This window comes from Oncorhynchus clarkii, chromosome 10 (genome assembly GCF_045791955.1).
Source record: "Oncorhynchus clarkii lewisi isolate Uvic-CL-2024 chromosome 10, UVic_Ocla_1.0, whole genome shotgun sequence".
NCBI classification, from domain to species: domain Eukaryota; kingdom Metazoa; phylum Chordata; class Actinopteri; order Salmoniformes; family Salmonidae; genus Oncorhynchus; species Oncorhynchus clarkii.
This window is the reverse complement of record NC_092156.1, coordinates 42,962,837-42,982,114: the sequence shown is the minus strand read 5'-3', so window position 1 is coordinate 42,982,114 and position 19,278 is coordinate 42,962,837. Positions and strand designations below refer to the sequence as shown.

Sequence of the window (19,278 nt, the reverse complement as noted above, 5' to 3'; positions counted from 1 at the left end):
TGAAACATGAAACAGGCACATGACAATAGCAGACGCGTGTTGGTGGAGGCGGAGCTGAATATTTGAAAGTGGCGGGCAAGACGAGATCCATGACAACCACCGACTGAAGTTCTTATGACGGAAAAAAAAACGTTCAGTCAACTACATTTATTACGACAACTGATGCGTGGTTACATGTGGGTCTTATTCTAGCCTCTGAAAAAAATATATAGTTTTAAGAAACATTTAGCTAACGTTCGTGGTGACTAGTTACCACGCTAGAGGCAAACTCATTTTAGCGAACGTTAGCTAGCTCATTGCAGGGGTCAAGACCAACGTCTTGCCAGCCCAAAAAAGGTAAGTGACCGTCCTTAGATAAGTTACTAAACGTGTTTGGCATGGCAGTGTAGTGGTATGATCAACGATGGTTCAGCTATCGGCAAGATAGCTAGCTAGTTAGGTAACCAAATACAATCAAGCTAGCTAGCTACATGCGGGCTAGAATTCACCGTCCGTACTATCAGCAAAGATGGTGGTGGATAAATTAAAGAGTTCACTCACACGCCGTTTACCATTGAACACAAATAGTAAGTTCCGGTCTACTTAACGGGGTGGGTCGGTCTACCAGCGAGGGCGTGTCTCTCTTCCTGTTTTGTCTGATATCAGGTGTTTTTGAATTAATTACAATGAGGCAAAAGTAGCTTTCAGAAAATACAATTTTCCGATCTGCACCGTTTCAAGATTTCCTTTTGCTTCAAATGTTTTATTTATTTAACTAGGCAAGTGCATTAAGAACAAATTCTTATTTACAATTATTGCCTAGGAACTTGTTCGAGGGTAGAAAGACAGATTTTTACCTTGTCCGCTCTGGGATTTGATCTAGAAACCTTTTGGTTACTGATCCAATGCTCTAACCACTAGCCTACCTGACGCCCCTAATGACAACATTGCTTTGATATTTGATATTGGCCACACTGTCCGTTACATCATCATTTTATGCATCTGTCACCTATTACCTGATTTCGCAGCATGACAAAGGAGGATGATAAGTCCATCCCCGTGCGGGTTGCCCTGCGGTGTCGACCTTTGGTTACTAAAGAAATCAACGAGGGTTGCCAGACCTGTCTCACCTTCGTGCCAGGGGATCCACAGGTCAACAATCGTTTCTACAAGACATAACACAGCACTTGGCATTGCTTCGTCCCGCAACGAGACATTGTTTACAGATTGCTTGTTGCGGAACTTCCATAGCCTGGTGTTGTTAATCAACCAAACCTAAACTAGTTGGTTTCACCAAAGTAATTTTTCCCGTTGAGACATTTTCCAATATCTCTAAAAACAATACTTACGATTTGTCTGGTTGAATGTGTCCTTCACTGTCAAATAAGTGTTTAAAATTTTTATCCAGGGTCTTCCATTTTCAGCCTGTAGAAGTAGAGCTTATACGCGTTAGTTTACTCTCGCGTGACAATCACAGCCCACAGGCAGAAAATGGAACACCCTGGATAAAAACGTGTTTTAAACACTTATTTGATAACAAAAGACACATACAACCCGAAAAAAGTAAGTATTGTTCCTACATATTTGGATATGCTTCTGTTTACGGGAATCCGTATTTTGGTGAAAGCAACTAGTTTAGGTGTGGTTGATCGAGGACGCCAGGCTATGGAAGCTTATGCAACTAGCCATCTGCAACACTTAGCCTGATGATTTATGGATTCAATTCCATAAGGACAATTGTTGTCTTATAATTCTTCTCTCTTGCAGGTGATTGTTGGCATTGAAAAGGCGTTCACGTACGATTATGTTTTTGATCCTACAACTGAACAAGAGGAAGTCTTCAACAGTGCTGTTTCACCGTTGTTGTGTGGTCTTTTCAAAGGTACAGGGGGGAAAAGATGTTTACTTTCACACAGGATTGCCTGTAGAACCAGTACTGGTTCTATGGGTATGGGAAAAATGGAATAGAATCAATAAGCTGTATGTATAATGTTTCTCCTCTTCTTTTCAGGCTATCATGCTACTGTGCTTGCGTATGGTCAGACGGGTTCGGGGAAGACGTTTTCTATGGGAGGAACCTATACGTCGGCCCAAGAGAATGAGCCCACCGTCGGAGTCATCCCCAGGGTGGTCAGAATGATCTTCCAGGAAAGGGAGAAGCATACGGATTGTGAATTCTCTCTGGCAGTGTCTTACCTGGAGGTGTGTGGGAACCTCTGCATTATTCATCATGATTGTCACAACACAATGCATGTTTTTACTGTGATAATGGACCAAACAATCATTGTTACCAGTACATTCCTCTTCTCAGAAACTCAAAACAGGGTGTCGTGATGCTTAAAAAGACAGGATTCGGGATTATTGAAGAAATACATTTCTTTGTGTCCGGAAGTATCCTGGCCATGTTTTTCTGTAACGTTTTGACTTAATTTTGTGTGCCATAGATATACAATGAAGACATCCTGGACTTGCTCTGTCCATCGGTATCCAAAGATAAACCATCAACCATCAACATTCGGGAGGACCCCAAGGAAGGCATAAAGGTGTGTGTCTTTTACAGTTGAAAATGTTGCTAAATATGTCTGAAACGAGTCAAATGTACTTGTTTAAAAGGACTGTTTGGGGGAATGTACTAGAGGTCGACCGTTTGATTTTTCAACGGCGATTTCCACCGGTCTAATGTCCATTGCTCAGGTTTCTTGGCCCAAGCAAGCCTCTTCTTCTTATTGGTGTCCTTTAGTAGGGGTTTCTTTGCAGCAATTCGACCATGAATGCCTGATTCGCACAGTCTCCTCTGAACAGTTGATGTTGAGATGTGTCTGTTACTTGAACTCTGTGAAGCATTTATTTGTGCTTCAATCTGAGGTGCCGTTAACTCTGAACTTGCAGCAGAGGTAACTCTGGATCTTCCTTTCCTGTAGCGGTCCTCATGAGAGCCAGTTTCATTATAGCGCTTGATGGTTTTGCGACTGCACTTGAAGAAAATTTAGAAGTTCTTAATTTTACGAATTGACTGACCTTCATGACTTAGGGCTAGGCGTCCCACTAGCGGGGCAACTTCTGGGTGCTGAATTCAAATAAATAATCATAAAAAATGATGGATATTAAACATTTAGGTACAGTGCCTTGCGAAAGTATTCGGCCCCCTTGAACTTTGCGACCTTTTGCCACATTTCAGGCTTCAAACATAAAGATATAAAACTGTATTTTTTTGTGAAGAATCAACAACAAGTGGGACACAATCATGAAGTGGAACGACATTTATTGGATATTTCAAACTTTTTTAACAAATCAAAAACTGAAAAATTGGGCGTGCAAAATTATTCAGCCCCCTTAAGTTAATACTTTGTAGCGCCACCTTTTGCTGCGATTACAGCTGTAAGTCGCTTGGGGTATGTCTCTACCAGTTTTGCACATCGAGAGACTGACATTTTTGTCTTGTTGGAAGACAAATCTCCGTCCCAGTCTCAGGTCTTTTGCAGACTCCATCAGGTTTTCTTCCAGAATGGTCCTGTATTTAGCTCCATCCATCTTCCCATCAATTTTAACCATCTTCCCTGTCCCTGCTGAAGAAAAGCAGGCCCAAACCATGATGCTGCCACCACCATGTTTGACAGTGGGGATGGTGTGTTCAGCTGTGTTGCTTTTACGCCAAACATAACGTTTTGCATTGTTGCCAAAAAGTTCAATTTTGGTTTCATCTGACCAGAGCACCTTCTTCCACATGTTTGGTGTGTCTCCCAGGTGGCTTGTGGCAAACTTTAAACAACACTTTTTATGGATATCTTTAAGAAATGGCTTTCTTCTTGCCACTCTTCCATAAAGGCCAGATTTGTGCAATATACGAATGATTGTTGTCCTATGGACAGAGTCTCCCACCTCAGCTGTAGATCTCTGCAGTTCATCCAGAGTGATCATGGGCCTCTTGGCTGCATCTCTGATCAGTCTTCTCCTTGTATGAGCTGAAAGTTTAGAGGGACGGCCAGGTCTTGGTAGATTTGCAGTGGTCTGATACTCCTTCCATTTCAATATTATCGCTTGCACAGTGCTCCTTGGGATGTTTAAAGCTTGGGAAATCGTTTTGTATCCAAATCCGGCTTTAAACTTCTTCACAACAGTATCTCGGACCTGCCTGGTGTGTTCCTTGTTATTCATGATGCTCTCTGCGCTTTTGACGGACCTCTGAGACTATCACAGTGCAGGTGCATTTATACGGAGACTTGATTACACACAGGTGGATTGTATTTATCATCATTAGTCATTTAGGTCAACATTGGATCATTCAGAAATCCTCACTGAACTTCTGGAGAGAGTTTCCTGCACTGAAAGTAAAGGGGCTGAATAATTTTGCACGCCCAATTTTTCAGTTTTTGCTTTGTTAAAAAAGTTTGAAATATCCAATAAATGTCGTTCCACTTCATGATTGTGTCCCACTTGTTGTTGATTCTTCACAAAAAAATACAGTTTTATATCTTTATGTTTGAAGCCTGAAATGTGGCAAAAGGTCGCAAAGTTCAAGGGGGCCAAATACTTTCGCAAAATCCTTTATATCCCAAAAAGTCGGTTTAGTTGGCGCCATCGATTTGAGCAATCCACTCCTTCCAACATGCAGAGAAAGGAATCTGAAAATATACCCCTAAACTTTGTTTTAACAATTCAAAATATGCTTCTATTTACTCCTCAGATACCCAAAATGTAATCAAACTATAACATTTATTACGTAAAGAAGTATGTTCAATAGGAAACCGATTTTTAGCAGGTGTGTCCTGTCTTCATGGCATGGGCAAACACCAATTTCCCTTTACTAAAACTGATATTTCTTATTTGTTTTTGAAGTTACAAGCCTGAAACCTTGAACATAGACTGCTGACACCCTGTGGAAACCAAAGGAATTGCATCCAGGGAGCTAATTTTCAATATGACCTTATACTTGCCATTCTAAGAGGATGGTTTTTCTTTGGATTTTCTCCTACCATATCTATTGTGTTGTATTCTCCTACATTATTTTAACATTTCTACAAACTTGAAAGTGTTTTATTTCCAATGGTACCAATGGTTTCCAATGGTGCTTATCCTGGCTTAAGGGCCTGAGCAACAGGCAGTTTTACTTTGGGCCCGTCATTCAGGCGGAAATAGAGAAAAAAGGGTTAAATGATGGGCTGTAATTTTTCTTTGCTTATTTGAGCTGTTCTTACCATAATATGGACTTGGTCTTTTACCAAATAGGGCTATCTTCTGTATACCCCCTCCCCCTACCTTGTCACAACACAACTGATTGGCTCAAATGCATTAAGAAGGAAAGAAATTCCACAATAACTTTTAACAAGGCACGCCTGTTAATTGAAATGCATTCCAGGTGACTACCTCATGAAGCTGGTTGAGAGAATCCCAAAAGTGTGCAAATCTGTCATCAAAGGCAAAGGGTGGCTAAGGATCTCAAATATATTTTGATTTAACGCTATTGCTTACTACATTATCCCATAGGTGTTTATAATGAGTTTGATGTCTTCACTATTTTTCTAGAAAGTAGTAAAAATAAAAACCCTCAAATGAGTAGGTGTGTCCAAAGTTTTGGCTGTACTGTATGTTTAACCCATTCTCCCTATCTTAGATCGTGGGCCTGACTGAGAGGGAGGTGTTCTCTGCCAATGAGATGGTGGGCTGCTTGGAGCTGGGGAACTCAGCCCGTACTGTGGGCTCCACTGCCATGAATGCTGCCTCGTCTCGCTCCCATGCCATCTTCACCATCACCCTGGAGCAGCGCAGAGGGGCAGACAAGTCAGTCTTCTCTCTAGCTTTCTCCCATAGATCTGTCTCACTTTCTAATTTTCATCCCAAGGAAACGTTGCAGTCCATGAATGTATCCGACACGCAAAGCACTGCATTAACATTTTTTATATGCAAATCTCTGTTGATATACACTGCTCAAAAAAATAAAGGGAACACTTAAACAACACAATGTAACTCCAAGTCAATCACACTTCTGTGAAATCAAACTTCTCAGTTCCTATGCTTCCTGGCTGATGTTTTGGTCACTTTTGAATGCTGGCGGTGCTTTCACTCTAGTGGTAGTATGAGACGGAGTCTACAACCCACACAAGTGGCTCGGGTAGTGCAGCTCATCCAGAATGGCACATCAATGCGAGCTGTGGCAAGAAGGTTTGCTGTGTCTGTCAGCGTAGTGCCCAGAGCATGGATGCGCTACCAGGAGACAGGCCAGTACATCAGGAGACGTGGAGGAGGCCGTAGGAGGGCAACAACCCAGCAGCAAGACCGCTACCTCCGCCTTTGTGCAAGGAGGAGCAGGAGGAGCACTGCCAGAGCCCTGCAAAATGACCTCCAGCAGGCCACAAATGTTCATGTGTCTGCTCAAACAGTCAGCAACAGACTCCATGAGGGTGGTATGAGGGCCCGACGTCCACAGGTGGGGGTTGGGCTTACAGCCCAACACCGTACAGGACGTTTGGCATTTGCCAGAGAACACCAAGAGTGGCAAATTCGCCACTAGCGCCCTGTGCTCTTCACAGATGAAAGCAGGTTCACACTGAGCACGTGACAGACGTGACCGAGTCTGGAGACGCCGTGGAGAACGTTCTGCTGCCTGCAACATCCTCCAGCATGACCGGTTTGGCTGTGGGTCAGTCATGGTATGTGGTGGCATTTCTTTGGGGGGCCGCACAGCCCTCCATGTGCTCGCCAGAGGTAGCCTGACTGCCATTAGGTACCGAGATGAGATCCTCAGACCCCTTGTGAGACCATATGCTGGTGCGGTTGGCCCTGGGTTCCTCCTAATGCAAGACAATGCTAGACCTCATGTGGCTGGAGTGTGTCAGCAGTTCCTGCAAGAGGAAGGCATTGCTGCTATGGACTGGCCTGCCCGTTCCCCAGACCTGAATCCAATTGAGCACATCTGGGACATCATGTCTCGCTCCATCCACCAACGCCACGTTGCACCACAGACTGTCCAGGAGTTGGCGGATGCTTTAGTCCAGGTCTGGGAGGAGATCCCTCAGGAGACCATCCGCCACCTCATCAGGAGCATGCCCAGGCGTTGTAGGGAGGTCATACAGGCACGTGGAGGCCACACACACTACTGAGCTTCATTTTGACTTGTTTTAAGGACATTACATCAGTTGGATCAGCCCGTAGTGTGATTTTCCACTTTAATTTTGAGCGTGACTCCAAATCCAGACCTCCATGGGTTGATAAATTTGATTTCCATTGATCATTTTTGTAATTTTTGTCAGCACATTCAACTATGTAACGAAAAAAGTATTTTAATAAGAATATTTCATTCATTCAGATCTAGGATGTGTTATTTTAGTGTTCCCTTTTATTTTTTTGAGCAGTGTAGTTAATTCAACTAATTTGTTTTAAGTGTGTTGTAAGTTGATTTGTTCTCATTTCTTCTGTTCTGTTTCTAAATGTGTGTTTGTAGATCTGACAATGTGGTGTCAAAGCTACACCTGGTGGATCTGGCTGGCTCTGAGAGACAAAAGAAAACCAAAGCGGAGGGCGACCGTCTGAAGGAAGGTGAGTCAACTCCCAGAAGCTAACACTTTGGAAAACAGCAGTAAGCTGTGTGCTTTGATTTTCCAATCAAGCAATAATTGGCTTGTGGTCGGAGGCTTCATATGGAGGGTGTGACGCAATTGCGGAGTCTCCGGAGGCATGCAGAGACCAAATCAAGCTCTGAACTGCATCGTTGTGGGCCTCTAATTTTGTAACAATGTGGATGGCTCCGTATAGCTCCACATTGACAAGATTGGTTGACAGTAGGTGTGGGGTGGTACATCCTGTATAAACACAAACTCACTTCCTTGACAACGTCCTTCACTATCTCTGCTCCGCTAAGCGCAAGAAGTATGAAAGCAGAGGCTGCATCACAGTAAATCCTGCACGGCCATTTCAGACATTGGATTGACAATGCTTTTCCTTTCCAGTATTGTTAAGGCCATTATTAGCACAATCTACATGTTTTAAATGACAGTCCCAGTTCTAATTCATTGCGTGGTTAGTTTTGTATCAGAACCTTATTTGACTCTGCTGTCTTCCTGTCTGCTCCAGGCATCAGCATCAACCGAGGCCTGCTCTCCCTGGGCAACGTGATCAGCGCCCTGGGTGATGAGAGCAAGAAAGGCACCTTTGTCCCCTACAGAGACTCCAAATTAACCCGCCTGCTGCAGGGTGAGAGTTCGATGGGTTCAGGGGGATGTGGTAGTTGAGCAGTCTAAATCCGGGCATTGCCGCCCATGTATGTTCTTCCCGGGTCTAGTGGTTTCAATTCAGGATTAGCTTTTAAGCACAATGAACATAATAAAGATGTTACAAGGCCTTGTGGTAGTTGGATGACTGAGAACCGTCGAGATGCATACGTTGTATACCCTAAGGCAGAGGTAGGCAATTAGATTCAACCACAGGCTGATTTTTGTTGGAGCGGATGTTCGGGGGGCCGGAACATAATTTGTACAATGCAAATTGAAATTTTTTGTTGTCGTGTGGGAATACTTGGGAACAGATTGTCGAAATTAATTTTAGCTGAATTCTGGTGATTTTAGTCTTTCAAAAAATATATATATACCCCTAAAACTCACTCGCTGGACGCCTGTTGCCGACTCCTGCCCTAAGGCATTCAACGCAACACAGACATATTCATAAAAAAACTGAATGTTTCTTAGATTTAGAGACTGAATAGCACTCCATGTTTAAAAGTGTGCATTGAAGAATCAATTCCTGCTTTTACCAACAGATTCTTTGGGAGGTAACAGCCACACCTTGATGATAGCGTGTGTCAGCCCTGCAGACTCCAACATTGAGGAGACCATCAACACGTTGCGTTACGCTGACAGAGCTCGCAAGATAAAAAACAAGCCTGTGGTCAACGTGGACCCTCGAGCTGCTGAAATGAAACGTCTGAAGCAGCAGGTAGGTAGTGACCACTGACCACCGTGCTAAGTGACCCTACAATTCGACCCTACATTTACACGATTCAAGTGTCCATTGTTTTGATGGAATATTTCCTCTTTTGGACACAGGTCCAGGAGCTACAGGTGATGCTTCTGCATGCACGTGGTGGTGTGGCACCAGTGCTTTCTGGGTAATTACTACTAAATCATTTCCCCAACTGACATACAGTTGAAGTCGGTAGTTTACATTAAAACTCATTTTTAAACCACTCCACAAATGTCTTGTTAACAAACTATAGTTTTGATAAGTTGGTTTGGACATCTACTTTGTGGATGACACAAGTAATTTTTCCAACAATTGTTCACAGACAGATTATTTCACTTATAATTCACTGTATCACAATTCCAATGGGTCAGAAGTGTACATACACTAAGTTGACTGTGTCTTTAAACAGCTTGGAAAATTCCAGAGAATTATGTCATGGCTTTAGAAGCTTCTGATAGGCTAATTGACATAATTTGAGTCAATTGGAGGTGAACCTGTGGATGTATTTCAAGGCCTACCAAGTCTGGTTCATCCTTGGGAGCAATTTCCAAACGCCTGAAGGTACCACGTTCATCTGTACAAACAATAGTATGTAAGTATAAACACCATGGGACCACGCAGCCGTCATACCGCTCAGAAAGGAGACGCGTTCTGTCTCTTAGAGATGAACGTACTTTGGTGCGAAAAGTGCAAATCAATCCCAGAACAACAGCAAAGGACCTTGTGAAGATGAGGGAGGAAACAGGTACAATGCCTTGCGAAAGTATTCGGCCCCCTTGAACTTTGCGACCTTTTGCCACATTTCAGGCTTCAAACATAAAGATATAAAACTGTATTTTTTTGTGAAGAATCAACAACAAGTGGGACACAATCATGAAGTGGAACGACATTTATTGGATATTTCAAACTTTTTTAACAAATCAAAAACTGAAAAATTGGGCGTGCAAAATTCACCCAACTTATTGTGGGAAGCTTGTGGAAGGCTACCTGAAACGTTTGACCCAAGTTAAACAATTTAAAGGCAATGCTACCAAATACTAATTGAGTGTATGTAAACTTCTGACCCAGTGGGAATGTGATGAAAGAAATCAAAGCTGAAATAAATAATTATCTTCTATTATTCTGACATTTCACATTCTTAAAATAAAGTGGTGATCCTAACTGACCTAAGACAGGGAATTTTTACTAGGATTAAATGTCAGGAATTGTGAAAAACTGAGTTTAAATGTATTTGGCTAAGGTGTATGTAAACTTCCGACTACAACTGTATGTCCTTAGTTCTCTATCCGTCTATTCAGCCAAAGAGTCTTTAAACCTTTGATGACTGGCAGAATGAACATCCACTGGTCCTTGCTATCTGGGATCCTTGGGACATATCTACCCCATTTGATAGTGAATTTTAAAATGGTTAAGGTTAGATGAGGGGTATGTTTAGGGTAAGGATGTCTCAAGGGTCTCGGATAGCACTAAACAAACTTCGATTCTGGGAGCCTAAAAAAGGTAATTTCCTTGTTAAAGAAATATAAAAATACTACCAAAAAGTATCTCACTGACTCCTTCCATCCCTTCTCTGTAAAAGGACTGAGCCAGCAGAGAACGTGTCGAAGATCCTGGAGAGGACCCGTGCCCTGCAGGTTGAGAACAACAAACTGAGCCGTGCTCTGAGTGAGGCAGCAGGCCAGACTGCCCTGATGTTTGAGAGGATCATCATGGTAAGGATCTGCACTGGTCTTGCACTAGGTCTGTCTTGTCACAGGCCATACCAACATCACACAGCAACGCTGACTCACCGTTTAGAATAGTTGGAGATATTACCATGATCGTCACATGTGCCATACTTTGTCACTCTACACACAGACCGAGCAAGCAAATGAAAAACTGCAAAGCAAACTGCAAGAGTTGAAACAGCATGCAGCGTAAGTCTGAACTCTTACTTGTTTCGCCCATTGTCTTCATTGTCCTTATAAGTCATTGGCACCAGAATTATCTGTGTTAAAACTTAATGCTTTTCTTTTAGGTGTAAAGTGGACCTGCAGAGGGTGATGGAGACTCTGGAGGACCAGGAGCTGAAGGAGAATGTGGAAGTGATCCAGAATCTGCAGCACGTCATCCTGCAGCTCCAGGTACTGCCGGACGAGGGAGCTCACATAAACCACAAGGCTGGATCTACTGCTGCGTGACTGACTGCATTCAGTTCCTTTTTATATGTTTAGCGAGCAAAGCACATTAGACAATTGTCTGCAGTCCATTGTAGCTAAGCTGTTGCTGTTCAATGCCATTACTTTATATGCTATGAAAGTGATGCAGAATTTTCTAGGAAGTGGCCTGGTAGATTTTTATTTTATTTTGTGTTCTTTTTGAATGGTCTTCAATAGGCAAAAATGTTGCGCAATTGTCTTATGACATTTTTGCCCTGAAGACATCTGGCAGAAGTAAATTCCCCACAAACACAAATATTATTTTTCACAAATGTTTTGACTTAATCGTCAAGCTCATTCCAAATATCAGGAGACTGACCCCAGAAGTATGACATAAGGTAATGGCACTTTCACAGTGTATTGATCATGCTAATCATAAAGATAATGGACACTTGATTTATTTTCCATTCAATTACACACATTGCATGTGTAACACCATCCATTTGATGGCTGGATATTTTAGTTCCCTACACCATATTTCAGTCCATTAATAAGAAGCTGCTTTGTATCGTGTCTGGGTAATAATGTCTGTGCTCTTGTCCCTCCAGGATGAGAGTGCTGGCCTTGCTGCCACCATTGAGGCGTTGGCTGCAGACTGTGGGGCTGAAGGAGATGACAGCCCTCATGTGTCTGGCAGCTGCAACGAAATCCCAACTGATGGTTCACCTTCTGTAAGTTTCTGGTCGTCTAATGCAGAATCCTGTTTGTGCTACAGATCCGCTTCTGCAAGGCTGTTGGTTCCTGAAGACATCCAGACGTGTTTTGGGGTTGTTGCATTTTCACAGAGTCTTTTTTGAATTGTTGTACATGGTGTTTGTGGGTTTTGTACAATGGGTATGTTGTACAAAACTGGTGTGTTTTTGTTATCATAGAAGCATACATCCTCTTCCCCCACCCTACACAGGCTTCTGTTGACAAAGACTCTACAGAGGGCTTCACTACCCAGCATGCCTTGCGCCAGGCCCAAATGTCCAAGGAGCTGATTGAGCTCAACAACATTCTGGCTCTAAAGGAGGAGTTTGTCCGGAAGATGTGCCAGAACGACAGCCACCTGGAGCCTATGCAGACTGAACACCAGGTAGGGCTGGAGATGAGACTGGAGAGAAAATATGGGTTGGCTAAAATGGAGGTTGAGAGGGCTGCAACAGGTGAGGCAGCACCAGCACAGCACTTTGATTCTTATCCACTGGGAATGTTTTTGACTGTCTGCTTCAAACTGAACTGATGGAGCTCCTCATTGACTGTTCCCCTTCAGAATAACATCAAGAGTCTGCAGACATCAGTGGGCTCTCTGCAGAAGGAGAAGGAGGACCTCATCCTGGTTCTCCACTCTGCCAAGAAGGACGTTAATCAGGCTAAGTAAGGCAGCTGGCCTCATTGGTGGGGTTCAAACGATGATATTACAGCATCTTTATGTTCAGGCTGCATATTGAATTGATATGATAGTTATCTGTTGTGGGAGTCTCTTTCATAAGAGCCACGAGCTTAGTGTGTATTCACAACTGTATGTTTAGTATAAACATTCCTCTGCATTTACAATGGAGTCATCAGTAATTTCCCTGTCTCTATTCTCTCCATCTGTCCACCAGGCTGAGCGAGCAGCGTAGGAAACGTCTGCAGGAGCTGGAGGGTCAGATCACAGACATGAAGAAGAAACTCCAGGAGCAGTCCAAGCTCCTCAAGCTCAAAGAGTCCTCCGTCCGCAGCGTGGCCAAGCTCAACCATGAGATCCAGGTATGACCGGGTGCTTGCCAGTGGCTGACCTAATCAGCAGGATTTCAGGTTTTCAGTCGACGGTCATCTGAATCTAAAAAACTTGAATTCGGGCCTTGCGATGGCAATCCAAGACAGGGTTGTTGATGGCGTCTCTGTTTGTCTGCTCTCTTTCCCTGTAGGCTATGAAGAGTCAGCGTGTACAGCTGATGAGGCAGATGAAGGAGGACTCTGAGAAGTTCAGAGTGTGGAAGAATAAGAAGGACAAGGAGGTGCTTCAGCTCAAGGAGAAGGTGTGTGTGTGTGTCCATAATCCATACATAAGACACACTGTTCACCATATTCATTTCCATGTGGTTACGATTGATTGTTTAAAAAAATAAAATACCAAAATTCTCGCCTCTCTCTCAGGACCGTAAACGTCAGTTTCAGATGGTGAAGCTTGAGAGTGACTTCCAGAAGCAGGCTAATGTCCTGCGCCGTAAAACTGAGGAGGTGAGGCCTGGGTTTTGTGCACCGTTCTTCTGTTTTCGTCTGCAGACCTAATCGACCAGGAGAAAGTGTTTCGTGTCAATTCTTCAATGGTTGTTAGCTGGAAGTGCAGAGAGATATTTCAAATTCTGCCGGTGTTCGCCTTCAGGCTGCAGCAGCCAATAAGCGCCTGAAGGATGCCCTGCAGAAGAGGAGTGAGGTGGCCGAGAAACGAAAGGACGTCCATTACAGAGGGCTGGAGGGAGCAGCCCTCAGAGTGAAGGTCTAGTCACCTTTGTTTGATTCTGTGTGCGTCGGTGTAAACTGTTTTGTGTGAGGGGTCCTGGTTTGCAAGAAAGGAAACGATTACCATAATGTGTTAAATGAATCTGCGTTGTGTTGTCTGAGTGGTTGTGTGGTTTCAATGAGTGCTGTGACTGTATATGCATGTATAAAATGACCGAGTGAGTAATGTATGCTGTGACCTGAATCTGACGTGTGTGTGTGAGAGCAGACCTGGCTCCTGAACGAAGTGGAGGTGCTGGTGAGCACAGGGGAGGCGCGGCGCCACCTGCAGGACCTGCTGGAGGACAGGAAGATCCTGGCAGAGGAGATCTCCCAGCTCAAACAGCAGATGGAGGCAGGGGAGCGGCCCACTGCCAAAGTCAGGGTGAGTGAAGTTGCTCTCCTAAAGAGATCAATGAGAATCTGAGCTTTTACTAAATGAGGATTCAGTGGAATTCCCACCGCTAGGCTACATGAGGAAATTATGCCTCTGTTTCTCTACAGAAGTTAAACTGTTGTTATTGTGCGTTCTCTCTCCCAACACTTTCACAGCGTCGGACCCTCATCATCTCCGAGCTGGAGAGCCAGGGAGAGCTGGAGGCATCTCTCAGTAAACAGGTGGACAACCTGGAGACAGAGATAAACCTCAGGTGAGTCTGACTAGTACAGACCTTACCCATTACCTCCCACGGCTGAGGGATTCCTTCAGTTCCACTCACATTGACCTTCCCTTACTGCTAATGCATTTGTGTTCTTCATAGACAAGGGTACCCAGAATATTTGTCTTTTAGTTGCATTGCTAAGCATTTTTTGCACTGTCATTGGGTATTCCTGACCCTTTTCTCCTTTGCTTGCCTGGAGAAATGTTGTCATAGTAAGGCATTGCTCCAAAGCTTTTCACACCTTCCAAAGCCTACGCCTTCCCATCTGTTCATTGTTAGTTCCTGTTGATAGGATATTGTGACTGCTGCCAGAAGCAAGTCCTTAAGAACTCGGTTAATTTAATGAGGACAGAAGAGTAATGATATGTGTATGGCATAAAATGTGATCAAGTATTTACATTTGGTCAAGTGAATCACATCCATGTGCATTTATAGATACACATTCACATCAATCAAATGTATTTATAAAGCCCTTTTTACATCAGCGGATGTCACAAAGTGTTATACAGAAACCCAGCCTAAAACCCCAAACAGCAAGCAATGCAGATGTAGAAGCACGGTGGCTAGGAAAAACTCCCATGAAAGTCAGAAACCCAGAGAGGAACCAGGCTCTGAGGAGTGGCCAGTCCTCTTCTGGCTGTGCCGGATGGAGATTATAACAGTACATGGCCACGTGCTGTTCCATGGATTTCCTCCTAGGAGTGCCCAGATAGCTGACCTACAACAGAAGGTCCTGGACGCAGACAATGAGGGGCGCTTGAAGCAACGCTGGGACAACATCACTACTATAGTGGAGGCCAAGTGTGCCCTCAAGGTCCTCATGTCAGAGGTGAGACACATTCGCATATCGTTGAACTGCATGCTTTTTGGTCTCACAAATCAAATTCGAAATGTCTTGAAAAGCATGTTATTCTCTGCCTATTAGCCTACCTTGTAAGCGGCAGGGTAGCCTAGTGGTTAGAGCGATGTACTAGTAACCGGAAGGTTGCAAGTTCAAACCCCCGAGCTGACAAGGTACAAATCTGTCGTTCTGCCCCTGAACACGCAGTTAACCCGCTGTTCCTAGGCCGTCATTGAAAATAAGAATTTGTTCTTAACTGACTTCCCTGGTTAAATAAAGGTAAAATAAAAAAATAATGTTTACTGACAAAATGCATGACCACCAAAAATGTTACCGCCTCCACAGTTGGTGTCTGCCAAAACAGCCAGTTCTAAGCTGGAGAGTGACCTGAAGCAGGAGAAGGGCAACATGCTGGACCTGCAGAAGACTATGTGTGATGAGAGGAAAGTGATGTCCACCATGGAAATGGAGAACCAGCACCACCTGGTGGAGCTGGAGCAGATGCACCAGGAGAAGGTCCTGTACTTCCTGGCTCAGCTGCAGAGCAAAGAGAGACCGTCTGTGGAGAAAAAGCAGGAGGAGGAGCCTTCCAAACGGGAGAGGGAGCTTCTGCAGCGCCTCAAGTTTCAGGTCTGTCACACTGTCCTCTCCACTACTGTGCTCACTGACATGTTATAGGAATGGTCATACAGTCAGTAAGGTCACATGCACTTGTTTCTACTATTAATCGTAATTGTCCATGTAGGTTGACTGCACCCAAAGATCAGCTCAGAGTGTTGAGGTTGAAGCCAAAACTGAATAAAGGTTCTAACCCCCTCCAAATATAATGCTCGTCTCTACAGGAGGATGAGATTGAAAAGATGCAGAAATTGAATGAGCAAAACCAGAGGCTGTTGGATGACAATGAACAATACAAAAAGGTAAATACACAGCTGGGCATATACAAGGACAATATAACACTCAAAGCTATATACAAGAACAATGGTCTATCGGACCATATTATTTTAATTTGTAAATGGCTTTTTTCACACCCATTGCTCTAAAAGGACAGGTTATAACAATTTGAAACATTAAGGTCTACTATTTGTTGAAACTGTCCATGTCAAGCAACGTTTGTTCTGTTCTCAGAAACTAACAATGCTCCAGTTGGCCAGTGGGAAAAAGATGAACGTCCTGCCAGCATCCACTCAGTCCCCAGACGACTCCTTTGAGTACATCCCGCCAAAGGTAGGCCACTGACATCCTTCCTTACCACTGTCTGTTTCATATCCAGCTGTTAGAGGAAAGATTACCCCTATATGAGTCTAGGGGAAGCTGACCCTGACCCAGGCAGTGCTGGGAGGTTGCACCATCTCACTGGTGGTGTTCTTTACCTCCTGCAGCCTAAAGGTCACCGTTTCACTACAACCAAGGCTCCCCTGAATATGGCCATCAACATTGAGGAGCTGGAGTCTGTCTCCGAGTCAGAGGAGGAGGATGAGTGGTGCCCTGAGAAGAACGAGAGAGGCTGTAACAGAAAGAACTCCAACGTCAACAAACCCAAGTCAACAGGGGTGAGAACATTATTTTGTGAGACAGGCAACACTGTCGGTTTAGAGATGGTCAGATCACTATTACCATTGCATTTGCAGTGTTAAAAGTTTGCATTTTTGTTAAGTGTGCCTGTAAGGGTCGCTGTGGCAACAAGCTGTGCCGGTGCCGTAAGGGAAAGATGACCTGTGGGGAAAACTGCAAATGTGACCATGGGAAGTGTCGTAACATCGGCAACCAGAGGTCCAGTACAGTAAGTTCAAAAATACCCTATGTTGTATTCTACATAGGCTCCCTACATTGAATAGAATGTATCATTGTTTGTGCATATATTTTTCAGAATCATTTCCCTCTCTTCCTAAAAGCAGGACTCTAGCGAAGTCACAGATGATGGGTCCAAAGATTCGGTTTCTATTCTTCAAGACCCCACAGCCATTAGCTCTGGGGATACCACGTTCTTTAAACCACCCTGTGCCACTCCCACCAAGGTAGGCTGCTCTATACCATCAACAATGGGCTCAATGGTTGTAACATCATACCCTCAGACTCATCACACTCTCTTCCAGAAGGGTACTGTTTAAGGGTCAAGGTGCCTTGGGTAGTGTTATGGTTGAGTTGGTAATGAATCTGGTGAGGTGATATTATTTTACACTGAGCTGCACCTAAAGTGGGTATTGGGTATTTCAGATCATGTCCTTATTTAAAGTGCTGAAAATAGATTTTTCCTTGCTTTATTCTTATAGCTTGTGAGGAAGACTGTCTCTGTTTCTGCTGAAGAGGAGGAGGAAGATGATGATGATGATGAAGAGAGGAACACAGCCAGCTTCTTGAAGAAGAAGAAACGAGGCCTTACTAGCTTCCAGAACAGCTTTTTCTCTGGATGTACGCCCATCAGGGAAGAGTCTTGAGGTGGGCAAAGGAAGCTAGTATAGACAAATCACGCAAGAACTTAGCCCCTGCTATAGGATAGTCCTTTCATCTGTTTTTGTCAGTGTTTTGTTATTCTTTTTTTTTTTTTCAATGTCTTAAATGTCCACTCCTACGTTCCTTGTAATAAAGTGTAGCAATTGATTCTAAATTAGACATCACTCTTTTATCTGTTTTGAATCTGAGGGCATTGGAAAATTCACTTACTCTGAACTGACTTAAATGTCTTAATTATGAGGGCTGAAATGCACTAACAAGCTGATTTATTTCCATGTTGATCATACAAGGGAATTATTTTGTCACTTGAAATGTAAATGTTTAATAGGTTGTATGTAACGGATTTTATATCAATAGAAATTGATAATTTTTTAACTCATTTTTATTGTTATCCATAATAAATGAATAATTCATGATTATTTGTCCTATAGTTAATAAATCTCATTCTTTAATCAGTTGTCTAACAAAAAAACATCTGTCCAATCCCATTATCACCCATTCAGTATGAAGGATTCTGGATCAGCGTTGTAATATTGTCGTTAGCGTTCCCATTTGAAGACTATTGCAGTGTTTTCACTCAGCTCCCAACCTTTTTAATGCTATAGTCAACATGACATCTACTCTGAACTGCTGCCATTTTAAGACTCAGTCAAAGCAATGTGGTTTTATAGAGGGGCAGCTTTGGTCCAAATTCAAAATGGCGTCTGAGAGCACTTTAAAACCAAATACCTTACGCTGAAATAGATAATGGCCCAGGGTGATTTGGATGATCGAGGTCTGGAAACATTTTAAAGCAACAACAAAAATAACTGTGCCCTGGTTATACACATCCCAAATACTCTTACATTTTATTTGGCTGTATTTTGCATTTAGTTTCTTTATCGTCATCCAATATTGCAGTGTGTTATTTGACTGTTTATGCCTACCTAGCCATATGTTCTATCTGATAGGTGACCGAAGGCAATTTATATTGAAGTTTGTGTTGCATCTGTACATGGCTCTTGCTTGAGCGAATGAGGGAGAGGTTATTTTATTATGCAGTGAGTGTTTGCAGAAAATCCAAACGAGTTCTAAGTTCAGGTGTGATTACTTCCCTGACCTGAATATATGAATGGCGATGAGGCTGTGCAGCCAGTCAACCATTGGATTTATCTGGAAATGGCAGGAAGGCTTTCCTCTACTGAAGGTTGCCAACAGTGCGAACTGCTGAGGCACATAATTTAGCATCAGACGGTGTACTTGGAATACTATTGGTTGGTAGTGTCCATCTAACTGCCAAGCATGCTTGAATTGTGATCTAAATATTCATACATGCTATTTTATCCTGTTTTGTATACACATCAGTATTAATGGAGCTCAATTGAAATATGGAGATAGTTGTCACACTGATAAGTCTGAATTGGTTGACAGGGTGCCTCTGAGGCTGCGTTTACACAGGCAGCCCAAATTTGGATATTTTTCCAATAATTGGTCTTTACACCAATCAGATCAGCTGTTTTGCCCATAATGGGGCAGCATGTGTAAATGCTGCCAGAGCTTGCCAGATATGGACATGTTGTAGCCTACATGTTGATGAGTAAAACGCTTTAATTTAGTCAGGTGTGGGGGGGGGTAAATTAGAATCTAATGACCCGACTGTCTGGGTCTCTATTGTTATTGAGGACCATGCCCCTCTGCCTTTGAAGAGATTAGAAGTATGACTCATCTGTGGGGGCATATGCCT

At 43.4% G+C, this 19,278-nt stretch overlaps 1 protein-coding gene across 2 annotated transcripts; it reads left to right on the top strand.

The window, feature by feature from the left end:
• Positions 1-51: 51 nt before the first annotated feature.
• On the top strand, positions 52-18,003 carry LOC139419566 (chromosome-associated kinesin KIF4-like). 2 transcript variants are annotated; one of them, XM_071169537.1, is made up of 30 exons: positions 52-336; positions 1,008-1,131; positions 1,747-1,861; positions 1,991-2,181; positions 2,424-2,522; positions 5,591-5,757; positions 7,418-7,512; positions 8,047-8,166; positions 8,729-8,904; positions 9,015-9,076; positions 10,511-10,643; positions 10,789-10,847; positions 10,949-11,054; positions 11,678-11,800; positions 12,034-12,207; positions 12,385-12,488; positions 12,719-12,863; positions 13,025-13,135; positions 13,254-13,337; positions 13,483-13,596; positions 13,828-13,983; positions 14,151-14,248; positions 14,960-15,089; positions 15,447-15,731; positions 15,944-16,021; positions 16,230-16,328; positions 16,484-16,654; positions 16,759-16,884; positions 16,997-17,119; positions 17,375-17,968. In XM_071169537.1, the coding sequence occupies exons 2-30, from the start codon at positions 1,009-1,011 to the stop codon at positions 17,537-17,539; spliced, it is 3,732 nt and encodes a 1,243-aa protein (XP_071025638.1). In that variant the 5' UTR covers positions 52-336; position 1,008; the 3' UTR covers positions 17,540-17,968. The 2 variants fall into 2 exon arrangements, with proteins under 2 accessions (XP_071025638.1, XP_071025640.1); XM_071169539.1 differs by having other exon boundaries at positions 59-336; positions 17,000-17,119; positions 17,375-18,003.
• The last annotated feature ends 1,275 nt before the right edge of the window (positions 18,004-19,278 follow it).

Coding starts and splice junctions, on each gene's coding strand:
- LOC139419566 (XM_071169537.1), top strand. CDS start 1,009: ATGACAAAGGAGGATGATAAGTCCATCCCCGTGCGGGTTGCCCTGCGG. Junction 1,132..1,746: donor TCGTGCCAGGGGATCCACAG/GTCAACAATCGT, acceptor TCTCTCTTGCAG/GTGATTGTTGGCATTGAAAA. Junction 11,801..12,033: donor CAACTGATGGTTCACCTTCT/GTAAGTTTCTGG, acceptor CACCCTACACAG/GCTTCTGTTGACAAAGACTC.